Here is a 24,903-nt window from a genome sequence, read left to right on the forward strand (position 1 = left end):
AATACAAATAAAACAAAAAACACTTTTTGTCTTGTTACTGAACCTAGCTTATTGGTATTGATTGGTTGGCATGTAAAAATATGATAAAACTGTGACATTAATAAAGTCAAGTGTGTGTGTGTGTGTGTGTGTATATATAATGTGATGATTTGATATACATATACATTGTGAAATGCTCACACAATCAAGCTAATTAACACATCCATCAACAGGTAAAGTTTTTAAATTTTGTTGTTTTAGGCAGACTTACTTTCTCAGTCGCACTAACCTATGTGGTTTGTCTTTGTTCTCAACTTCAGTCCAAGGACATTTATCCCCATTCAAATATCACAACCCCTTTAAAATGGATTTCCTGATCAAGTCCACAGTGTGTCGGTTTGAATCTCTGCTGCTTGACATTGTGTTAGGTAAATGTCAGCATGAGGGCAGATGCACTGCCTAACAGAAAGGCCACTCCGGGTCAGACCATGTCTCCCTCAGTGGGGAAGAGTGAAGTTGCCTTTCACAGAGACCTCAAAGGTCTGGTCCTTTGCCCCAAATCCTTAGCTTTCCAGTAATAATATGTTGTATTGTTCTTATTTATTACTTCACCTGATTTGCTCTTTAGCTCTGATTTATTCCAGTAATTTCTGTGCTCAGCCCACCTCCATCCTCTTGTTCCACAGAAGCCCGCCCACCTTCTTGACATTTTGAAAGCTTGCTACATTCACACAAGCCTTAAATAACATTTTCAGTGCTGCTTTTCTATTTTGAAAACTAGACATTGTGCCAGGCTCTCAGGGAAATATTTTTCTATAAAGTTAAGGAAGATATAGGTATTATAAATGGGTAACATCTGTAAATAGAAGTAGGGTTTTTGTAGTATTTTAAGTATTACTGTAAGTGTTAACTATAGTAATTTAAGCATTACTGCACGCCTTAGAATATGTAAGGTTTCTCTAGCCATCTTTTTTAACAACAGTGAGGTACCTCCCTGCAGAGCCTCTCTGTCTCCCCCAGGCTGACTCAGGCTTTCCTGTTCCTGTATTCTCACCATCTTTCTGTGGTAACTATTATAGCTATTGTGTCTGGGTGTATGAGAGGCTCCTCGAGGACAGGAACAGTGTCTGACATAGAGTAGGCATCATTAAATATTTCTTGGTTGAGCCCTGGCTGGCGTGGCTCAGTCGGTAGGAGCATCATCCCATATACCAGAGGGCCGAGGGTTCGATCCTCGGTCGGGGCACATACCCAGGTTGTGGGCCCAATCCCTGGCCGGGGTGCATGCGGGAGGCAACTGATAAACATTTCTCTTTCACATCAATGTTTCTGTCTAAAATTAATTTTTAAAAAAAATATTTGTTGAGTGAATGAATGTTAAGCACTGAATTACTGCATAGAAGGATGAATTTAGTATACTGAGAAAACTTCTGTATATGTTTTGTGATTTATTTTCCCCCTCTGCCATTTCCTTTCTGTTAACAGATGCCTGAAGAACAGGCATTCAGTGTTCTGGTCAAGATCATGTTTGATTATGGTCTCAGGGAACTTTTTAAGCAAAACTTTGAAGATTTGCATTGCAAATTTTACCAGTTGGAGCGCCTCATGCAGGTAAAAAAAGAAACCATCCTGCCTTTGCCACTTAGAGCACAGTCTGGGGAGAGGTGGGTTGATGAAATGGTGCCGAGGAGCAGTGGTGTGGCCTTAGCCATCAGGGTGAAGGACAGGCGTTTTTGTTTGTTTTTCATGACGTGATGATGATGATGATGCCAAGGTGTGAGCCTGATGGTTGTAAGCTGGGTTTTCAGTGTCATAAAACACACAGAATATCAGAAGACTGTAGGACCTTTAACACAGCACACTCAGTCAGGAAATATTCGCCAGAACACTGGCGCTGATTGGTTAGGAATCTCAGAACAAAGTGAAACAAACTTTCAAACTGCCTTTCCACTTATTTGTCACCATTTTGGGGATTCCTCTTTAGAGCTAGCTTGTGGACTGGACAAGGGAGCATAGTGCCAGTTTAATACCAGATAATGCGTGTTCTTCTGAGTACTTGGAGGTTTTTAGGAAAACACAAGTATGTGACTTCTTTGGCTTATTCCTGTTAGATTTATGAGCTCCTGAGTGGGAGCTCAATAGCTGCATATGTGCCTAAAACTAATTAGTTGCTGTTTCAGGAGTACATTCCAGACCTGTACAACCACTTCCTGGAGATAAGCCTTGAAGCGCACATGTACGCCTCCCAGTGGTTCCTCACCCTCTTCACCGCAAAGTTCCCTCTCTACATGGTCTTCCACATCATCGACCTGCTGTTGTGTGAGGTGTGCATCGGCGGCCGCAGCACTCGGGGTTACTGCACTGTCCTTCCACGACAGCTGTCAGAACAGAACTTGTTCTGCTCAGTTGTTTTTCAGTGCTGGGAAATCCAAGTTTCAGTGACTCTTCCTTAGGGCTGAAGCTAACGATCGTGTTTTGTTAAAGGCCCTCTCTGCTTAAAAAATAAATCCTATATTAGAGTTTAGTATTAATTAGTATTAGGTTTGGCTGAATTTTTTAAGAAATCCAAAACAACAGCAATTAAATAAGGCAGAGGTTTATTTTTCATGAAGAAGAAGTCGGGGATTGGCAGTAACCTGCCTTCACCAGAGTGCGACTCTCATCTGTATGGCCAATGAGAGCTGGGAGGGATAGGGGACTGGAGAGGGTGCATGTCCTCTTTTTAAAAGAGACTTCCTGGAAGTTGCACCTGCATTTCCACTTACCTCATATTGGTAAGTGGAAATGAACTTAGGTACATGACCACACCTATCTGCAAAAGAGATTTTATTTTTAAGTTTGGTAGGAATTTGCTAAAAATTGCGGGGAGGGGGTGTCTGTTGCTAAAAGAAAGTAGATATTAAATAACAGTCTTTACCACAGCATGGTTTTGGGTTTGGGGGTGTGTGTGTATGTGTTTAAGAAAAAAGTAACTAAATTCAAAAATATATATGTTTATTATAGAAACTTAGAAAATACAAGCAAAAAGATGTAAAGATACTTCTAATCTCACTGTCTAGAGCAGGGGTGGGAACATCCAGCCCGCTGGCTATAGATGGCCTGCAAAATCATTGGTCTTGCCCCTGCCAAGGCAGCCGCAGGTGGGACTCAAAATTCAGTAAATCTAGGAGCTTTTGGGGGGTATTCTGAAGATAAACAGTCCAGATGTAAACACTGAAAATGTTCTTTTTTGTTTTCTCTTTTAGGGAATAAGTGTTATTTTTAATGTCGCCCTTGGATTATTGAAGGTACACATTTACGCATAAGCTGAGTTACCTGTCATTCTCTGTTCAGCACTTTCAGTAGCTTTGTCTTAGTCTCGTTCTAAGTGGCCACTATGTTCTGATGTCGTCCTTGGCAGTGGAGATGTGCACGTGGCTGTGGCAATGCTGAGAAGTATCTTCTGGGGATTATAAAGCTGCTGGGATTATAAAATGCTGCTTGTGCATCTTCAAAGCAAAGAACCTTTCCTCTACACATCTGTATTTTCTTCTTTCCAGACGTCCAAGGATGACTTGCTGTTGACAGACTTTGAAGGTGCCTTGAAATTCTTCAGGGTCCAGCTTCCTAAGAGGTACCGCTCAGAAGAGAACGCAAAGAAGCTCATGGAATTGGCTTGCAACATGAAGGTAAAATAGTTTTGCATTAATATAGTATATTTTTCTGTTCAACTACTGTCTCAATATGAAGATAAAATAGTTTTGCATTAATTGCATTTATTTTTCTGTTGTTCAGTTAATGTCTCTATTCCTGATCAAACTATCAACATTTATAATACATTAAAGTGATAACGTTTTCTTTTGTATTGTATATTTTTTCCATATATATATTTTTTATAGACTTGCTCCTTATTTTGTATAATTCTTCCTTTATTTAACTTACATAATACAATATAGAGAAAATAAAATTCTTCTGGTTAACATAATTAAGAATAACAACTTTCCCCACATGAAAAATAAAAAATAAAACCACAGACAACCTCGAAAATGCCAGATGTGCACTATATATCAATTCATGAGTTGTAACGAATTTTTTTGGCACTTTGCTTTTCCTTCACAGTCTAGGCCTAAAATGCTCCCATAGGATCCCAAATTAGGTACTTCTGTTTCTCTCCAGCTTTATCGAGATATAAATAACATATAATGTTATGTAAGTGTAAGGTATAAGTGTGATGATCTGATACATGTATATATTTCAAAATGTTTACCACAGTAAGATTAGTGAACACACCCTTCATCTCACAAAATTACCATTTTGTTGTGTTGGTGAGAATGTTGACGCTCTACTTGTAGGAATTTTCAAGTACACAGTACAGCCTTGTTGACTGTAGCCACCATGCTCTATCTTAGGTTCCTGGAACTTGTTCATCTTAAAATGGAAAGTTTGTACCCTCTGACCAACATCTCCATTTTTCTCACCCCTCAGACTTCCAAATATTTTCATATGTGTTATATCCTGTGCATTTAATCTTACTGCCTCCCCCAGGCTTTGAACTGTACGAGAGATATTACCATTCCCAGTTTGAAGTCAAACCAAAACACAAAGGCTGTACCCCCCCCAGAGTCTTACAGCTAGTGGCAGAGCACAGGTTTTGTGATTCACTGTGCTGTCCTTTAACTTTCGGTCTTTATTGTTGTGGTCAGAAATTCCCTAATAAGAAACTAATAATACATAAAGGAAACCCACTCCATTTTTTCACTTCCAATGGCATTTATGATTTGTATAATTTTTTAAGGTAAAAAAATATAGGAGTTCCTTTGTTCATGTTACAATAAAATTTTATTTTTAAGGAAGAAGAAAAAGTAATTGAAGTTTAGTTTGGGATTTGCTGCTGGAGGCAAATGGGGGACAGAATAAGTAGTTGTATTCAGAGTCTTTAGGGTGCGTAAGAGACTGACTATTGTGTTTACTTCCTGTGACTCCAGAGGGTAGAGCTGCAGTTAGTGTGTAGGGCAGATGTGGGCGAGAAGCTTCACTGTCTACAGAATAGAGCAGGGCTGGGCATCTGGGAGACCTGAATTCAGAGCCAGTCGTTTATTTAAGGGGCAGTCTCCTCATCTGTACACTAATATCAGACTCTGGTCCTGGTTATATGTCAGACTAAACTAATGCAGGCTACCCTTTTTTAGACACTTGGAGATGTTAAATAAAATGTGACCCAAGAAATGTTTAAATACCTGGATGAACTTGAAAGAAAAAAGAGGAATGCTCAGGTACCTGAAGCAAATTAGCTCGAAGCTAGTGTATGTGAACTGGTAGAACAGCATCCCGTGGCCTGTGGAAGCGTAGGTAGGTGTTTAATGCTCAGACAGACACACGGTATGACTGGGCCTTTTGCAGGCAGCTGAAACCAAACTACTGCATGTAGTTAGGACCTCGGACTTGCTGCTGTGTTTTTGAAAGGGCAGATACAAAAACTACCAATTAGCCCAAGAAACAATAGAAGTCATAAGATTAAATGAATGGGGTATTTAAAAAGAAAAGGAAATAGACCTTCTAGATATTAAGGTAATCATTGAAGTTATTCAAAATAAAATGTGACACATTTCACAAGTATTATGGATAACCCTTAATGGCATTCTACCACGTGCCAGGTACTGAGGTTCAGTGCTTTTGTGTATGAGGATTAACTACAGCATATGTTCAGTGCCTAATTACCACAGTGCCTGGTAACTAGTACAGGTTAAGAAATGGTGGCTGCTGCTATGATTACTTCCTCTCTGGTTTTGACACAGATATAAAACACTTCTCAGTGATGCTCGCTTTGTGCAGAGAGCAGAGAACCAAGTGAGCCCCAAGGTTCTCTGAGTCCACCTCAGCCTGGTTCACACATGAGGATCTGCCTTTTACTTGTGATTTCTTCCCTCCAAAACCTGCCTCTTCCTCAGTGTACTGTCTCAGTTCATGGTTCCTGGCTGGTTGCTCAGGTACCTGGACTTCTCTTTCTCTCTCACTCCCCATCTTCTTACTCCACATCCAAGCCGTTTCATCAGAATATATCCTAAATCTGGTCACTTCCTGCTCCCTCCATCACTAACACCCTAGCCTAACCATCACCATCACTTCTCTCCTGGAATATTCCAATAGACTGCTTGGTCCTCCCGTTTCCACAGTGGTTTCCTCCCAGGCTTTTCTTGATCCCATCTGTCCCTTGCTTAAAACTCTGATTGCGTCTTAGAATAACACTCGAGTTCTAGCCTTGGCCTGTAAGGCGTGGCACCATCTGACCTCTTGGTCATCTCTCTGATTTCATCTCCTACTATTTCCCCCCCTTTCTCTTTCCACTTCAGATACCCTGGCCTCCTTGCCGTCTCAAACATGCCAACATATCACTCCTCAGGCCTTTGCCTTGGCTGGTCTCTGCCCGTAACGCTTTCCTTGGTGTCTGTCTGGCTTCGCTTGCCTCATTCAGTCCTGGGCTCAAATATCGTGCCATCAGAGAGGCCTCCTCTAATTACAGTGTCTAAAGTAGCAGGTCCCCCAACCTTATCTCCTTACTATATCTTATTTTCCACTCATCACTGCTTCATATTATTTTATGTTTATTTTATTATTAATTTCCCCTCTACACTAGAATTAAGCCTGTGACAGAGGGGACTTTATCTCTTGTTTACTTCCGAATCCCCAGCACAGGAACAGGGTCTGGCATAAAAATAGCTGTTGAATGAGTGAATAAATGAATATGCTGTTGAGTTTCTACCAAGTGGTTTACAAACAAGAGTTAACATGGATTTGGGCAAGGCTTAAAAGTAGCTTCCAGCCTAAGGTTTTACCTTTTGGGCTTCCATTAGCTTGAAACACTTTAATAATACATGGGTCCTTTATTTCCATAGTCCAGATGGGCGGTGTCTAATGTCTTCTTTTTCTTGCCTGTGCTTTCAAGGAGTAAAGGCAGACAAGGCTGCACAGCACACACACTTTGTGCTTTGATACATAAGTTCTTCTCGCCCTGGAGAACTCAGCTTGGCCAGGGTGCACCTGGATGATACCCCTACTTGCACATGGCTTCAGGGTGAGGAAGATACAGTAATTTTAAAAAATTGATTCACAGCATTGGAGATTTTTACAGATTCACCAGGACATGAGAGAATGAGATTTTTTCTGCTAAAAGGTGGGACATGGTGTGTACAGTTTAGTGATGATTAGTTGTGCTCTGGCAGCTATACTTAAAACTGGCAAATATTAAGGGAGATATTAAGGGAGATAGAGGCAACAGTTGAGCCAATTATTGGCAAAGAACCTGTCACAGTATAATTTGCCAGCTCAGAAGTAAGAAAATCCTTGGCAAGCCCTGTGTGTGTTATGTGGGCTGCATGGGGTTGGTAGTGCCTCAGTCAGCACAGGGCATGTGTGTGATCACTTGGGGGTGCGGAGACCCTCTAGACTTGGAAAAGGGGGATCCTGCTATGGAATGGTTTGGAAACTAGCTTTTGGACCTTTTGGTGTAGAATTTAGAAAGGAAACATTGACTGACTCTTTGAAATTCCACTCCATTTTTTTGTTTTTTAAAAATTGTGGCTTGGTTTTCAAAGTTGTACTTCCTGATTAAGGTGTGAATTGGGAATACTTTGCCACACATGCCAGTCCAGGAAACAAATACCTGTTTTTCTTGTTGTCGTTATTGTGTTTTAACATATATAATGTTGTAATTTCTGGTATTTGTATAGTTGCTAGAAGTATCTCATTTCTTCCTTATGGTGCCCTGTGAGGTATGTAGGGCAAATCAAGTATGGAAACTGAGGCTTATAGAAGTTAACTAACTTACCCGTCTGGTACTGGCTGGATACTGATGAGCCCTAGTGGAACTCGGGCTTTCAGACTTTATATTCACAGTGCTTTCCACTCCATTGTACTTGCCTGTTCTCATTGCACAAGTACAAGGGGAGTTGTTTGTTGTGTCCATACCTGAAACGACCATGAGATGGGGGTGTTGTTCAAAAAAGTCTGTATTCCTCCCTGTACCTATGTGTCCCTTTTCTCTAAATCTTTTTCTGTGTCTGTCTTTACTTGCCTCTCTTTACTTTTCTCTCTTTTCTACCCTTTTACTTCTCTCTTCTCCCTCCTTGTCCTTAGTTTATTATGGGACTGATATATTTATTTTTTGAGGGGTTTTTGATCCCCTGCTCTTAATCTAAAATTTAACAACATGCATCACAACTCATTTAGCTGTCCATTGACTTACCTGTTTTTCTGGGTCAGTGTCCTGAAATAGAAAAATTGTTTCCACTTCCAATATAAGGTCTATAAGGAATTTCTGTTTTAAAAATTGTTTCAGAAATTCATGAATGGTCCTAGCTCCACAACCCCTTCATACTCATAGCTCTGCTATGCATTGCTTAGTCACATTTAATGATTTGAGAAATATGTGAGAGCAACAGTTTCTTTATGTTTATACATATTTTAGAGAATAAGTCAGACATGTGAGGCTAGTTTAGAAGAAGCAGGAGCCATACTGAAAGAGAAGGCTCAGTGGGTTTCTTAACTTGACCCTTTTATTGTAGAATCCTGCCTAAGGTGAAATGTGATTTCTGAACCATTGTTTCATTTGAATTGTTATTTCAAACATAAGGTGATTGTGCTAGACTTCAAACTACCTGTAAGACTAAATATTATTACAAAAACCAAATAGCAGTATCTCCAGAATAATGTAATCCTAATCACTTGCTATTTGGAGAAACAGAAAACTCTTTGGCATTTGGGAATCTTTGCCCTTGGGGGGTATTTTTATTCAAGAGCTAAAAGCCACACTAGTTTGAATTTCATTCTCTGTTCAGATCATTTGTGTAGTTAGTGTGTGTTAGGATTTTAAGCTCTATGATTGCAGTGAGTGACTTCATCAGTCTTTTTTCTTTTTTTAAAAAATTATTTAAATCTTTATTGTTGAAAGTATTACAGATATCCCCCCTTCTTTTCCTCCCACATTGATCCCCTCTACCCTGCATCCTCACCCCGCCCCCACCCCAGGCCCTCACCACACCATTGTCTGTGTCCATGGGTTATACATATATGCATATAAGTTCTTGGATTAATCTCTCCCCATCCACTCCTCCACCCCCTCCTTCCCACTGAGATGCATCAGTCTGTTCCTTGCCTTTATGTCTCTGGATCTGTTTTGTTCCTCAGTCTATTTTGTTTATTAGATTCCACATATGAGTGAGATCATGTAAAACTGAATCAGGAAGAATCAGAAAACCTGAATAGGCCAATAACAACTGATGAAATCGAAGCAGCAATAAAAAAACTCTCAGCAGACAAAAGCCCTGGTCCTGACGGCTTCACAGGGGAGCTTTCTGATTCTTTAAGTTGTAGGGTTAGATAGTTCACTAACAATTTTTCTTGCTTTTTGAGGTAGGCCTGCAGCGCTATGAACTTCCCTCTTAGGAATGCTTTCGCTGTGTCCCATAGATTTTGAGTAATTGTGTGTTCATTTTCATTTGTTTCCAGGGAGTTTTTTACTTATTCCCTGATCTTATAGGTGACCCATTCATTGTTTAATAACACATTATTTAGCCTCCATGTGTTTGAATGTTTTTGAGTGTTTTTACTGTAGTTTATTTCTAATTTCATACCCTTGTGATCTGAGATGCTTGATGTGATTTCAGTCTTCTTGAACTTGTGGAGACTAGTTGTGTCCTAACATGTGGTCTGTCTTTGAGCATGAACCACGTGCACCTGAGAGGAATGTATATTCTGCAGCTTTGGGGTGAAATGGTATGTAAATATCAATTAAATCCATCTGATCTAGTGTGCCATTTAGTCACTGTTTCTGTGTTGACTTTTTATCCATCAGTCTTGATGTGTTCACAGAGTCTTCATAGTGTGTACACATAGTAAATCAGTCCTTGCAGTGACCACATGAGGTCATTTTTCAAATGTGTATATGACACTTAGAAAATTGAAGAAAGTTCTCAAAGCGTCAAAAGTTCCTAAGTGATGGAGTAGGGATTAGATCCTGGGAATTTCAGAGCTCTAAAGTCAATGCTGTTGTCATTGTGCTTTACTGTAAGTGAGGGATTGAATGACTAGGACAAGCTTGTGTCACAGGGGAGCAGTGGTCACTACCTTCTTATATGAGTAAGTTGGTCTCTCTTGGTCCTGATCTGTGTTTGGCTTCTCTGCTGCTAATTTGCTTCTGCATTTTAGAAAAATACTCTGATGGTAGAACCAGAATACCTAATTCTATTTAGTGATCTTTGAGGGAGTTTGAGTCTGAACTATTTGAACAAATTAAATAAAAAGGCTCAGAGATTAAATAGAATGTTGATTTGTTTCAAGTGGTTACAAGTGCCGGCCTTGGAGTCGCACGGCCCTTGGCTCTGTCCTGGCTGTGCCTCTGCCATGTGACCCAAGGCAGGTTAACACAAAAGGTTGAAGAGAGGGCAGTAAGATGATGCCTTAATGTAGCTGCTGCTCTCCTGATGGTCACTATCACCATCCCTCAAACACCAGTGACCTCTTGGCCTGCTCTTTTTTGACCTCCTCCGCCCAGGCATCTATTCTCCTTGAGTCAGCCCAAGTCAACATTTATAGCTTTTCTTATGTGCCAAGAACTGTACGCACTACTAAACATGTTACAGAGATGGGCAAGAAGCAGGAATCACCCCAGATTTGTGTTCTTGTGCTGGCATCGCCACTTAGCAGACTTGGTCCTTGACTTTACCTGTCTAGGTCTCAATCCCTCATCAGTAAAATGAGGGCGATAATCTTTGCCTTACCCATTTCAGAGAGGAGTTCGGAGGATTTCATAAATAGGTGTAGAGGTATCTGGTTATCTTGATAGTCCTATGTAAATCTCAGATTCTTTTAATTAATAACTGAAAAACCAAGTTCTTGCCCCAAGCATTCAACAAAGGGAAGATGGGCTTGAGTCAGATTTCTTTATTTAGCTATGAGGACTTTGGGGCAGGATCTCTTAATGTACAAGACCTCTTCCCACCCACTCACCCACTCACCCACTCACCCCACTCACCCACACACCCACACAACATCCTTGAACCTTGCCATGCAGAGCTACTAACATTCAGCCTCCCACCTTCACTGACTCCCTGTGCCGCCAGCCCAGTAAGTGTTCTGACCTGTGCAAACAGTTTCTTAAGCCAGACTTGGAAATCAGCTCCTACTTCCTATCAGCAGCCCACTTCCTGCTCTTCTGTGTGAAATGGGCTTTGTCTGCAGCACACGTACAGAGGCCTAGTTCTGCCTCTGTTTCAGGACAAGAATGGAGATGTTACTATTAATAACAAGTAGTAGCTACTGCTAAGTAAAAAGACCTCACTGTGTGCCAGGCACTCTTCTGAGCTCTTTAAGTATTTTATATCATGAGATCCTCATAACAGTAGTCCTTATAAGGACTGTTGTGATTTTCACAGATGAGGAACCTGAGGCCAAAATAAGGCAGCTTGACCTCAGTCACATTGCGTCGTCAGCAGAGCCAGGACTGAGCCCTGGTTTGTCCACCTGCAAACTGTACCACCTCCCTCCCACACAAGTCCTCAGCCACTCTTTCTCCATCTGTGGGCCTTGACATCCCTGCCTGTGCCAGGGGCTGGTCAGGGACCACCTTTCCCAGGGCACGTAGCACATGTTTTAAGAGAGAGCATTCATTATCCAAGGGGAGAGATTTGGGACTAAATCTGTACTTGTACCAAAGTATCAAACTGGCATGTTCCAAGTATCCACTATCTAATTCAAGTTTCTTAACTGGGGAATGTGGATGGGCCTCGGGGAGCCCATGAGTCCTCTGAAATGGTATGTAGAATGTTCTGTTGCTGTGGGTGGGGTGGGGGCAGAGTTGCCTTCTGTGCTCTTTTATGGGGACAATGCTTTTTATGGGAACGATGGCTCTCAGGACACTTTTAGAGTGGTTCTGTTCCTAAGTGTTAAGAACCTTTGTACAGATTGCATTGGGGTATGAACTTGGTTTTACCTAAATTACAAACTCAGTCTTATCTCAGGAAACTATTAGAATTTTTTCCCCCCCAAAAGTACATTTAAACAAAAAAATTTCCAATATAATCTTTTTTTAATCCTCACCTGAGGATATGTTGTTTTGTTTTTTGTGGTTTTTTTATTGATTTTTAGAGAGGGAGGAAGGGGAGTGAGAGAGAGAAACATTGATCAGTTTCCTCCCGTATTCACCCCTACTGGGGATTAAACCCACAACCTAGGTATATGCCCTGATCGGGAATCAAACCCACAACCTTTTTGGTGTAAGGGATGATGCTCTAACCAACTGAGCCACCTGGCCAGGGCTCAGATCTCTCTGAGGGCAAAAATGCCACTGTGTGTGAAGCTGTGGTTTCCACAGCCTTCTGATAGAAGTCAGCTGACAGTGGGTGTGATTCTGAGCTCGGGGGCTGATTCCATAGCTGCCCTACTTCCTGAATTCAATTAAAATGTTACTGGTGTAAGTAAGAGACAGACAACATGGCCCTTGGACTTCTTAGAGTGGGTACTAGGTCTCTGTTCATTAAGTATTTTCATGCTCACTATGGGCCAGGCATTAGGAATTTCACAGAGTTCCTGCCCTGTGGAGTTTGCATGTTGTGATTGCTGTATGTCTTTGTATCTCTAATGCCTAGCAAAGAACACTGCCCATAGTGGCGCTCTAGCTGTTAGGTAAGTAAATGCCCCTGCTGTATCCTGATTAGGTTAAAAGCAGGGCCATTGGCTTTGATTGTTCAACATCTGATCATTGAATCCCGATGTGTTCCAGGCATTGAACTAGGCACTGGAGATACGGTGGTAAGCAAAACAGAGGCGGCTTGCTCCTAGTGGGAAGATAGACAATTAAGTAAGCACATAAATATATGATTGTGGACTTGGACAGATGCCATGGAGGAGTTGCCCTGATGCTATGAGAATATATAACGAAAGACCTGGCCCAGTGGAGGGAAGGAGGTGTCAGGGAAGGATTCCTAACAAAGTGATGTTGGAGCTCTGGTCTGAAAGGTGGAGAGGGTGTGGGTTCATCCAGGCAGAGGGACCAGGCTGGCGCCGTACACTTATTTTGTTAGCCATTTCCATTCAGAAGAAAGGCCGATGTAAAGAATGGTCCATGAAATTCAGCATTTCCGGGCACTCTGTGCATGGGCAGGGGACAGTGATGAGGGAGACATTGTTCCAACCTGGAGGCATTGATAATAGGACAGGCGGGCTGAGAGGTGGTTGCTGGTCTCTCCTAGGTGTAGCCTCATGTGGAGGCTTGAATTGGTGCTTTTGCTACTGGTGTGTCTCGATTTCCCGTTCAGGTATCAGGCATCAGTCTTTTTTGTGGGTGCAGAAGTCGGGATCAGCTGTGAGCCTTATAAGCAATGTTGTTTTTATTTTATTTTTCTTGTTTGTGATGGGGTTGGGGGTAAGGCATTTAAGGGAGGGAAAGAGAGAGACCAAGAACCAGTGAGGCTGAGCAGTGGACAGGGAGCCTGGGCTGGTAAAGAAGTCAGAACTCTGGACCAACAGGCTCTGCGGAAGATGTGGAGCTTTGTCTGTGTCAGTCTCAGTCCTGTTAGAGAAGCCCAGAGTAATTATGAGAATTCTTTCTAACAGCATGTATTTTGTTTAGTTAATTATAAAAATAATTTATGCTCAATGCAGAACACTTGGAAAACATGGGAAACACATAAAGAAGTACCCATATCCTGTCACAAAAATCGAAGAGCCATAAAGATAACCAAATGTAAAGGGCCCTGCTTTTACCAGGTGCTTCTTAGCCAAGAACAGCTATGGTGGTGCTGAGGGAGAAGCGGCCCTTTAGGTCTAAGAGTGAAGCATTTATAATAAGGAATAATGAAATGTAGAAGAAATTATTTTGTAATTAGCCTTTAAAATCTGTTTATAGGGGGGAAATGTTAGTTCTTCCTTGCCCTGGCGTGAGAATGAAAAGTTGGAGAATCCTGAAGATTTATGAGAATGTTTTGTAGGATTTGGTGTCAATTCTTTTTTTCTTTTTTTTTAATGAAGCACTAAAGGGAGCCTCACATCTAGACCCCTTGTCATTTACCCAGACTGACAGCAGAGAGCACTGGGAGGAAGTGTGTGCCTCCCACAAACCTCATTTAGTTTCTGTTCCTCTACAATTGATCTGTTAGGATTGTTTATAAATTTACTGATCACACAGATGTTTTATTTAGGTGCTTTCTTCGTGAATCACATATACAGTAAACGTTTACCCCAGCATTGGCCTTAAACCACAGAAGACCTGAGTTTAAAGATGCCACTCTCCTGCTTGTAGCCTCACTCCCAAGTGTGTAATGGACATTTCTATAGACTGTGGCCAGGGCAGAGTGCTGTGTTCTTGGCTGCCTCCACTTGGGCGGCAGCCAGACTCCAGGATCAGCTCTAGTCGAAGCAGACCTATAATCATCCTGATGAGTGCAGGGTCCACAGTCAGTGGGAGAGGACCCCAGGCCAGGCAGCATGAGTGAGATGGAAAGGGCATCATAGGACAGAGAATTGGAGGTGCTGCAAACTTGGGCCTGTCCCCTCCCCTATTAGATCTCAGTTTCTTCATCTATAAAATGAGGAAGTTGGGCTAGACTAGCTCCAAGTTTCCTAATTACCTGGAACTGGCGGTAAAATTTGTAAGTCAGAGTAGTGCTGATTATTGAAGCTTTGGGAAGGGATGAGCATTATTAGCTTTGTAGTCATTCCTTAAGTGGCACATACCTGCTTTATTCCTTTTCTATTTCTTATAATTCATAATTATTAAAAATATAATTTAAAAGACCAAAGAGAAAGGGTTAGTGGTTTAGAGGAAGGAGTCAAATAGAAGACTAAGAGTTGCATCTTGAGAGGATGCCTTTGGTTATGGTCCAGATTGAAGAAAGAGAAGGGTTAACCAGCGAAAGAGGGAAACAACCTGTTGGGCAGAAGGAGAGCTAAGAGAAGGGGGGGGCGGAAGAAGAGGAGTGGATTGGTCACATTAAAACGTGAAAGTCAAGGGATTTTGAAGTCTAGTTGGAGACAGAGAACCCAAATGGAATGAAAAAGAAACCACGTGGTGACCTTCAAGAGGGTACTTTTCTATAGAGTAGTCAGAGCACTCTAAGCAGTGACTTAAGGACATTGAAGAGAGGGGCTGTGAAGCAGCGAAAGTGACAAAGACCTATGGTCTGCAGTGGTTGTTGGTAAGAAAAAGCTTGAGAGAAAGAAGACAGTAGTTTGATGGGGTGAAAGAGCAGCCAAATAGAGTGATCAGCAGAACTGTGCTTTGAACGGCAGAGAGAATTGTGCCTGTGTGGTAGCAGCACAGGAGCTAGTGGAGAGGAAAGTTGCTGAGTGGTAGGACAGAGAGGTGGCTGCAGCTGGGACCCGGGGTGGAGTCTAGCTCCTAGATCTACCGGCCCCTAACTGAGTGACCTTGGTCAGGTTATGTAACCTCCTTATACTTCAGTTAAGTTGCATATAAAATGAGGATGTAAATGATAATGCCATACTCAAAAGGGGTGATGTGAGAGCAGAGATGGGAAGCACCTGCAGCAGTGCTGGTGTGTGCTAAATAACATGGTGATGGTGATGATGATGATTGCAGTCAGTGGGACCCAGACCCTCAGATAGAGGAGCTCTCTGTAGGCCTTCCTTCTAACACTGTCCGTAAAAGCCTTTGAATCAATTATCTCCAACACAACCCTGGACACAGTAGTCACTGAGAAGGAATTCTGGGTCCTGGACTGTGCCCCATTCTGATGATTTCCTTCCAGAAATAGGCAACACCACTTCCATGGTGACAGGGGTGGCCCCGTCTTTAGTGAAGTCCCTGACGTGCCTGCCATTTCTGATATTTTTTAATGTGTGTTATGGTTTATCCTACAGATTAGTCAGAAGAAGCTGAAAAAATATGAAAAAGAATATCACACCATGAGGGAACAGCAGGCCCAACAAGAAGACCCCATCGAGCGATTTGAGGTTCGTTAGCTTGTGGCCGATGCGATGCAAGGAGCTTGCAGCCTTTCATTTCATATCCTTGTGCCTGTAACAGCCTTGCTGGATTCCTTTTAAAATTCAATTCCACTGTTTCTAGGTTTCAAGTTTCTGTTCAAGTTTGCAAATAAGAAAACAAGTTTGTTTTGCTTCAGACCAGCTGCCTAGTTTGTTACAGTTCAGTGGCCTTTGGCACAGTTAATAATAAGGCACAACTACCTGTCAGGGTCACTTGACCAGTTAAGTATTTCTCGATGGAGGCAGAAAGTAAAAGATTATGTATTGACTGGTAGCACATAGGACCAGCTACATCTCCCACAATTTCCATAGGACTCAAAGTAGTTTTGAGGGTTAGCCCTGGGAAATTGTCATTTTCCTCTGATTTTTATGTGTGTAACTGGTTTCTTTTAACCCTTCAGCGGGAGAATAGGCGTTTACAAGAAGCAAACATGAGGTTGGAACAGGAAAATGACGACTTAGCCCACGAGCTGGTGACCAGCAAGATTGCGCTGCGCAAGGACCTGGATAACGTGAGTCTGAGGACTGCAGGGAGAGATTGTGTTAAACACTTGCCTTCTCGCTTAATCATGTGAAATCCTTGAGTTATCGAGTTTGTTCTAGCTAGTTACCTCCCTCTGAGGATACATTCCTTCCCTCCCTCCTTTCGAGGCTTAGCGATTATCTTATGAAGGCCTCCTTAAGTCCTTGAACTTCTTTCCAAACATTGTTTGATTGAGAGACCTTCTGGCTCATTCTTAAGCTATCACAATCGGCAGTAGCATTTAATCACTATGATTTTCTTAAACTCCCCCTAAAACAAGAACAACATTGTTATCTTGCATATTCTGTGCCTGTTGACTAAGCACTGCCGACTGTAATAACGCCCCAGTACTCAGGAAGCTTGATCTCATCAGTCATTTCTGTTAGCAGATGTGCCATTTTTCTTTGCTTTTCCTAATCCTTACAAGTTTGGGGTAGTGGCTTTCCTGGCAGGTGTTTGTCCATTTCTATACCACAGGCTTCCCTTAGAAGCAGTGTAGTCTCTCATTCGGGGTCTAGGTCAGAGGTTGCAAACTTTTTCTGTAAAGGGATAGATAGTAAATATTTTAGATTTTGTGGGCCATATGGTCTCTGTCTTGACTATTTAGCTCTGCCGTTGTTGCAGAACTAGCCACACATAGACAGTAAGTAAACGAATGAGTGGGGCTTCTTGCTGATAAAACCTTGTTTGTAAGAATTGGCGGATTTGGAGCATGGGCCATAGATTGCCAGCATGTGACTGAGGTTTCCCTGTTAAGCTCCAAAGATTGTTTTTCTGCTCATTGGTTTCCTGAGGTTCTAGAAATAGGCTCAGGCTGTTGAAGATTTATAGGGGACTTACATGATATAGTGAACCCTGTAGAATCTGTGACCCTTATGATGTCTTTGCTCCACCAATGTGTGTGAAAATATTGTGCACTGCTGTATATCTCTGAAAGTCTGTCCTTCTACTAAGCGGTTCATATGGCAGGTGGAGAGAGAGAATGGCAGTTTCTTATTCTCTTTATAAATAGAATAGTGGAATAAAACATCTTGAACAGGCCTGGATTCTAATACCAACTACTCTACTTTCAAGCAGAGAAAAATGGGGGGCGGGACAGGGGGAATAATAGCTGTGTCCCAGGGTATAGTGAGAATTACATGATTTGGTGTATATGAACCCTCTTCTCCCCCTAAAAAGCCTGGCACAGGCAGTGTTAGCCTCCTCTGCTTGTCTTGTTGTCAGCTACAAATAACCAGGTGGAACTGGGAAGGCTCCTTTTTTCAGTTTCTGCAGGGAGGGTGTTTCAAGGTCATTAGCCCTCAGTAACCAGAACCTAGAGATCGCACTGCTTTTTGATTCCCCACAGTCTGCTCATCGGGTTCACATTTCCTCCCCACGGTGCTGATTCCCAGCATGCCCTGTGTTCTTTGCAGAAGCACTGTGTGAATCACTCCCTCATCCATCAGACATTTCTGCCAAGTGAGTGGAGGCTGGTGCACACTGAACAGGGACTGCTGAGGCAGGGCGAGAGTGTCCAGCAGATATGGTCTCAGCTGCTGCTGACCACGCAGAAGGGGGGTGAGAGGGAAATGGGTCCTGGACAGGAGCTACGTGTCCTACAATGAAATTATGTCAAAAGGCAACTTACCCTAAAATTCCAGGTGGATTTTTAGTTTGCAGCCCCCAGTCTGATGGGCTCAGAGATAATAACACTGATATTGCTAGACTTCCTGTGTTCCTGGAGCCTGACCCTGACCAATGTAAACCTTTTTTTAGGTTGTCTCATCCTGACATAGTCAGGAGTCAAAGAACTAGGTAATTCCTGATATCAGAAGTGAGAGCTAGTAAAAATAATATGAATTCCCGTTTACTGAGGATGTGTGTGACTGTCAGTGGCACGTTGATAATAAGCACTGTGCTAAACTCTAATATCCTTGTCCTTACCTTGCCTGGTAAGGCCAGGACCATGAGCCCCACTTCTGGATGAGGGTTTTTAAACAACAAGAAACCTGAGGCTCAGGGAGATGAAGTCACCCAGGAAGAAGCAGAGCCAGGAGTCTGACCCAGTCCAGGCTTTTTCTTTGATGCTATACTGTCTCCAAAATAAATGTAGAACAAGAAGCTGATTTGGGCCCTGGAAGGTAGCTCAGTTGGTTAGAGCGTCGCCCCGATACACCAAGGTTGTGGGTTTGATCCCCAGTCAGGGCACATACAAGAATCATCCAGTGAGTGCTTCACTAAGTAGAAAAACAAATTGATGTTTCTCTTTCTCCCTAAAATCAATCAGTAAAAAACCAAAAACACTATGATTTGGTGTCACTAACTATGTCAAAAACGTGAGTCCAGGAGGCCCGGTGGTACTGTCCTATTACAGCTAATGTTCTTGAGCCAGTGATGACTAGGCGCTGCTTTCAGTGCTTTGTATTTACCATCTTGTCAGATCCTCAGAACAGCCCAAGTTGTATAAGGGATACAATTACATTCCCCATTTTACTGATGAGTAAACAGGCAAAACGGGTCACACTGTTAGTGGCAGAGCCTTCAGATTGAAACCCAGAAGGCCTGACACCAGAACTCACACTCCTAACTTAGCTCAGAGGAGTAAGGCGCCTGTGCCTTTAGGGCTCAGGAACATCAAACTGAGGTTCCCCTCCAGCCACCTACAGTGCTGAGAAGACAGACCTTCTCCACACTAAACTCTGAGTCCCTTTCCAGGTTAGTTCTTCTCTCGCTCCTTTCCTGTCGTCACTGAAAACCACGAGGTTCTGAAGCGAAGGATGTGGTCCTCTCACCTTTTTTTGACTTCAGGGACTCCTTTTTTGAAAGAACTTAATTCCTTTCAACTTCTCCCTTTCTGCAACCCAGAGAAAAGCTCTGGTGTGTGACTTACAGGATTTCCAGAACCATCTTTGTATATCCCATCGATTTTACATCACTTTTGTTATTCCTCACCTGTCACTTTTCTTACTTGGCACAGCAGCTGTTAAAGAGAAATTCAGCTGAGAGAACCCTCACAAGGCACCTGGTGCAGGGCTGTCAGGAGCATGCCTGAGCGTGTCAGTTCCGGCATGGTTACTCTGCATTGAGACAGTGTCCCGTGAGAGTGAAGGGAACACCCAGGAGTCCATCTGCCCTGCGATGAACCTGGGCTCCTCTGCTTACGAGTTCTGTGACCTTGAGCAGGTTGCTAAACTCCGCCTGTTGAATTACTTTTGCTTCTTTATTAAAAAAAAAATCACTTAACCCTATGTAAATGGGTCTCCTCGATTCCATATATGCTCCATTGATCCACATGTGTAAATAACCTTATGCCAATACCACAGTCTTAATTACTGTAGCTTTACAATCGTAAAATCAGGTCATCTGAGCCCTCCAGCTTTGGTGTTCTTTTCAAAAAATAGTTTGGCTGTTCTGACTCATTTGCATTTTTATATAAATACTAGAATCAGTTTATTAACTTCTAGAAATGAAAGCCTTCTGTAAATCAACTTGAGAATTAACATCTGAACAATAATTGAACCTTCCAGTTCATGAATATATTATAATTTTCATTTATTTAGGTCTTTTTCAATTTTAGTATTGCTTTTGAGTTCTCAGTTTACAAATTTACACAGATTTTAATCTGTTGTAAAGGGTATTACTTTTTTAATTGCATTTTCCAATTGTTTATTGCTAATTTCTAGAAATAAAATTTGACCTTGTATCCTGTGACCTTGCTAAATCCACTTATGATTTTAGTAGCTTTTTGGTTTATTTCTTAGATCTACACAGCCAAATCATCTCTGAATAAGACAGTTTTATTTCCTTTCCATCTTGACTCCTTTTTCCCTTGCCTTCCTGCACTGAGACCTTCAGAACCACGTGGAAGGTGAGAGTGGGCCTCACTGCCTTGCTGCAGATGTTAGCTGCAGCTTTCTCATAGGTCAGGTTGAGGAAGCTTCCTCTTTGCTGAGAGTTTTTGTCATTTTGTCATGAATGGGTGTTGAATTTTGTCATATGCGCTTCCTATAATCTTTTGAGGTGATTATTTGCTATTTCTCTTAATTCTGTTAATCTGGTGTAAAGTTAATCAATTTTTCAATGTAAACCAACCTTCCATTCCTAGAAACTTGGAGTTGTTGTTTTTTTAATCGTTTAATTGATTTTTTTTTTTTTTTTTTTTTAAGAGAAGGGAGAAGGGGAGAGAGAAACATTAACATCAATTGGCTGCCTCCTGCATGTCCCCCCACTGAGGATCGAGCCCAAAACCCTGGCATGTGCCTTGACTGGGAATTGAACCAGTAACCTTTTGGTGCACAGGACAATGCCCAACTGAGCCACACCAGCCAGGGCTGTCTTATAGCTGTTTTTGTCTAGTTTTGATATCAGGATAATGCTGGCCTTTTAAAATGAACTAGAAAGTGTTCCCTCCTATTTTCTTAAGTATTTTATGTAGGATTGTTTCTCAATTAAATCTTTAATTCCCAAGTGAAGCCACATGGGCCTGGAATTTTCTTAGGAAATTATTTAATTATAAATTATTTTCTGCTACGAAAATTTATTCAGTTTATTTTCAGATATGGTGCTATTCAGATTTTCTAATTCTTCATGTGTCCCTTTTAATAATTTGTGTCTTTCCAGTAATTTATTCATTTCATTTTAGTTGTCAAATGTATAGGTATAGAGTGATATTTCCTCTCTTGGAAATATTGATATTTCCTTCTTCTCTTCATGTTTAAAGGACCTGTCGGGATGTCTTCTCTTTCATTCCTGATAATTTGTGTCTTTTTCCTGAATCAGCCTGACTAGGAGTTGATCAGATTTTAATCTCTTCAAAACCCAGCTTTTGGGCTCATTGATTTTTTTTCTTTACATGTTTTGTTTTATTGATTTCTGTTTTTTATTATTTCCTTTCACTTTTATTTCAGTTTAACTTGCTTTTTCTAGCTTCTTAAAGAGGAGGCTCAAACATCGATTTTGGACTGTTCTTCCTCCCTCAAATGAGCATTGCGTTCTAAATCTCCCCAAAGCACTATTTCAGCTGCACCCCACACACTCTGAAATGCTCTGTGTTTATTTTCCTTTAGTTCTTGTGGTTTCTTATTTGATCTGTGAGTTAATTAGTAGTGTGTTGTTCAATTTTCAACTATTAGGGATTTTTCCAGAAATTTTTCTGTTATTGATTTCCAGTTTAATTCAGTTGTGATCAGAGTACATTTCCTTTCTGATTTTAATCATCTTAGAGTATATTTAAGGCCTACCATATGGTCTGTTTGGGTGAATGTCACACATGCACCTGTAGAGAGAGAGAGAGAGAGAGAGAGAGAGAGAGAGAGAGAGAGAGTGTGTGTGTGTGTGTGTGTGTGTGTGTGTGGTTGGGGGTGGAATGTTCTATAAATGTCAGTTTGGTCCAATTGGTTGAATGTTGTGGGATCTTCCATAGACTCACGGGCTTTCTCTCCACTTGTTCTGTCACTTACGGAGAGAGCAGCGGGACGTCTCTAATTGCATTTGTTTAGTTCTCCTTTGTTATGTGAGTTTCTTTCCTGCAGTTTGAATTTATGTATAGATTTCTCATTTTTACACCTTCTTAATGAAGTTACTCTTTTATTTTATGAAATGTCCCTCTTTTCCCTGCTAATACTCTGTTCTGAAGTGTACCTTGTCTGTTAATATAACCACTCCAACTTCCTGGTATTGCGTGGCACATGTTTATGTATCCTTTTATTTTGAACACATATGTGCCTTTATATATTTATTATGGGTTTTCGTAGCCAGCATATAGTTGGGTCTTGCTTTTTTAATTCAGTCTGATAATCTCCCTTTAATTGGCATGTTCAGACCAGTTACATTTAATGCAATTATTTATATGGTGGATATAAGTCTCCCATCTTGCTGTTTGTTCTTTGTTGTATTTTCCTTTTTTTCTCCTTTTCTGCCTTCACAATTTCACTTTATCACTTCCTGTGCCTCATTAGCTGTTTGGGAGCTCTCTCATCTCCAGAGCTCTGCCCCACGGCATCCAGCCACCTCCCGTCTCCGAGGCTTGCTCTGTAGGGAATGCTGCACCTGCCCCTTGGTCCACAGTGTACCTCTGGGCTGAAACCCAGAGTGGCAGTAGGGCTCATCTTGTTTGTTTTCTTTCTCCCAGGAACCACACTTCCACATTTATTGTTTCCAGTGTCTGAAACAGTACTTTCATATATTCTGCTCAGTTTTTGTTTACAGTGGGAGGGTAAGTCTGGTCCCTGTCAGTCTTTCATCACCGGAAGTGGAAGTCTGGATATATGCTTAATGTCCCCAGCTGTTCTGTCTCATGTAACTAGAGTGGACTGTGCACCTTGTAGTGGCATTAGAGGCCCCTTGCTGGGTTGGCCTGTAGTCTGTGCACCTTCCCAGTGTTGGGGCTCAGCTCTTGTAGTGATGGCACAGATGCTGGCTCAGTATCAGGCGACCTGGTTTTGGGTTCTAGCTGTGCTTTACATCATGAGAGCTGGGGGGAGTCAGGGTGCACCGGCGAGACTTGAGTTAGAAAAGTTCATGACCTGCCTGTTCCATGCTTCTGAGAATCAGCCTTAGGATTAATCATTATCTACCGTGGCAGTGATGGTGAGTGAGTGAGAGAACAGAAGTATGTGCCACAGGCTCCAGAGTGCTGCTCAGGAGACATGAGCCAAGTCCAAGGGACAGACGGAGAGATAATAGGTCATTCTGTTGTTTAAAGCAAAACCGCATCTTTAACAGGACTTCCCTCTCACTAGTTATTTCCTGTTGGTTCTCATTGCTCTTTTGATCTCTCCTGGAGATTGAGCCGGAGGTGATAAGCCATCCCCCAGAAAGGACAGGCCTTACTTGTAGGAACCCATTTAATTGCAATGCATGAGAGTTTGCCATAATAAGTGGCCTCTGGAGTTTGCATATCATGCCATTCTGAGTTCTCCATGTTAGCCTCTGGAACCTGTTCCTCCCAAAGAAGACACGTGAGAGGACGTGTGGTCTAGTGGAGAGTGCAGGGGCTGTAACACTGCGTTAGCTGATGTGATTTCAGGGAAACCTCTGCCCATGGTAAAGGAGGCAGTGTATAAGGAGCCAGCAGAGACCTCCTGTGTCTAGTGCTCTGTAAGAAGGTGCTGCCCTGTTTTCCTGACCTCTCCCTCTACCAAGCTACAGCCGTTCATTCTTCATTGTCTTTTTACTGTCCCGTGTTGGGGACTCATTTCATTTTCACTTGGACCCACAGGTCTGCCCTCCAGACCTTTGCATGCTTTAGAAAGAAACTGGGGTGGAGGATCGCCATTTCAGGTAATAAAAACAGGGTGCCAGGAAAGGGGTGGCCTCTTTATCAGGTGTCAAGGAGAGCGAAATGCAGAACTTGTTTGATGAAGCAGAGGAAATACTGAGAGTTTGGAGGAAGAAAACCAGAATTTATTATTACTGTTGATGATGACAGCTACCGTTTATTGAATGTTTACTATGTATGAGCACTGTGCTGAGTCCTTTCCACAGTTTATCCCTCAGATGAAGAGCCTGGAGCTCAGACAGACTTTAGTGACTTGGCCAGTGGCACGTGGTCAGGGAACGATGGGATTAAACCCAGGCTGTCTGATGCCAAAGGCTGTCTGTGTTCCTAATCACTGCTCTGCACTACCTCTGGGCCACAGACTGGGCCAGGCACTTGGGCATGAGCCTAGTCTTAAGAGTGCCCTTGGGTATATCATTTCCCCGTCCTGATCACAGTTTCCCCTTCATCTGGAAATGGGATTGTGCTGGGTGATTCAAGCCCTTCCCTTCTGGTTCTCGGTGCTTGTTTGGGAACAGCATCTCAATGTTTCAGGCCGAGGAAAAGGCAGATGCACTGAATAAGGAGCTGCTCGTGACCAAGCAGAAGTTGATTGATGCGGAAGAAGAGAAGAGGCGGCTGGAGGAAGAGTCTGCTCGGGTGAGGGAGCTTTGCTGCCCATGTCCCTGTGTCTTGCAAGCACTTGATGGTTGGGGGTTTGGCTGGAGGCTTCCTTTTGGCACTGGAGAACCCGGACACAGCTGGCTCAAATTTCTCTCCAGAGGCCTTTTTTATTTACTGTGTAAAGCATAATGGTTCTTAATAATTAAAGTGCAGGAGGAGACAGTGGGGCAAAGCCCATCTTTCATTGGGGAGGAGACATTCCTGTGTGTGCATCTGAGTGACAGAGTAGGGTTAGCATTTCTGCAGAAGGAAAGCAGACGTCCTGACACGTCTGGCTTCTCCCGCCCTGTCCGCTGGCCTTTCCTCACAGCAAACTTCGGAAGCTTGTCCACAGCTAGCTTTGCAGTCCCTGGAGGCACAGGCCTGCAGCCACTGAAAGAGCTTTGGGTGCTGGGTGCCCTGGGCCTGCCTCCTTTCTCCTTCCCCCCAGTTTTCCATAAAGGTAACTCCCTCTGGTCTCAGCCAGGACTGCCTGAGGTGCGAGGTGACAGGGCACTTT

General features: G+C 42.4%; 1 protein-coding gene across 1 annotated transcript in view; it reads left to right on the forward strand.

Annotated features, from left to right (window-relative positions):
• Positions 1 to 24,903, forward strand: part of RABGAP1 (RAB GTPase activating protein 1) — a 118,299-nt gene that overhangs the window by 87,618 nt on the left and 5,778 nt on the right. Inside the window, exons 16-22 of the mRNA XM_016210947.2 lie at positions 1,465 to 1,590; positions 2,160 to 2,303; positions 3,225 to 3,266; positions 3,519 to 3,647; positions 15,832 to 15,924; positions 16,359 to 16,469; positions 24,276 to 24,380. Coding sequence (XP_016066433.1) covers positions 1,465 to 1,590; positions 2,160 to 2,303; positions 3,225 to 3,266; positions 3,519 to 3,647; positions 15,832 to 15,924; positions 16,359 to 16,469; positions 24,276 to 24,380 — 750 coding nt within the window. The remainder of the gene's footprint in view (positions 1 to 1,464; positions 1,591 to 2,159; positions 2,304 to 3,224; positions 3,267 to 3,518; positions 3,648 to 15,831; positions 15,925 to 16,358; positions 16,470 to 24,275; positions 24,381 to 24,903) is intronic.

Source organism: Miniopterus natalensis, chromosome 12 (genome assembly GCF_054644295.1).
Source record: "Miniopterus natalensis isolate mMinNat1 chromosome 12, mMinNat1.hap1, whole genome shotgun sequence".
Lineage (NCBI taxonomy): Eukaryota > Metazoa > Chordata > Mammalia > Chiroptera > Miniopteridae > Miniopterus > Miniopterus natalensis.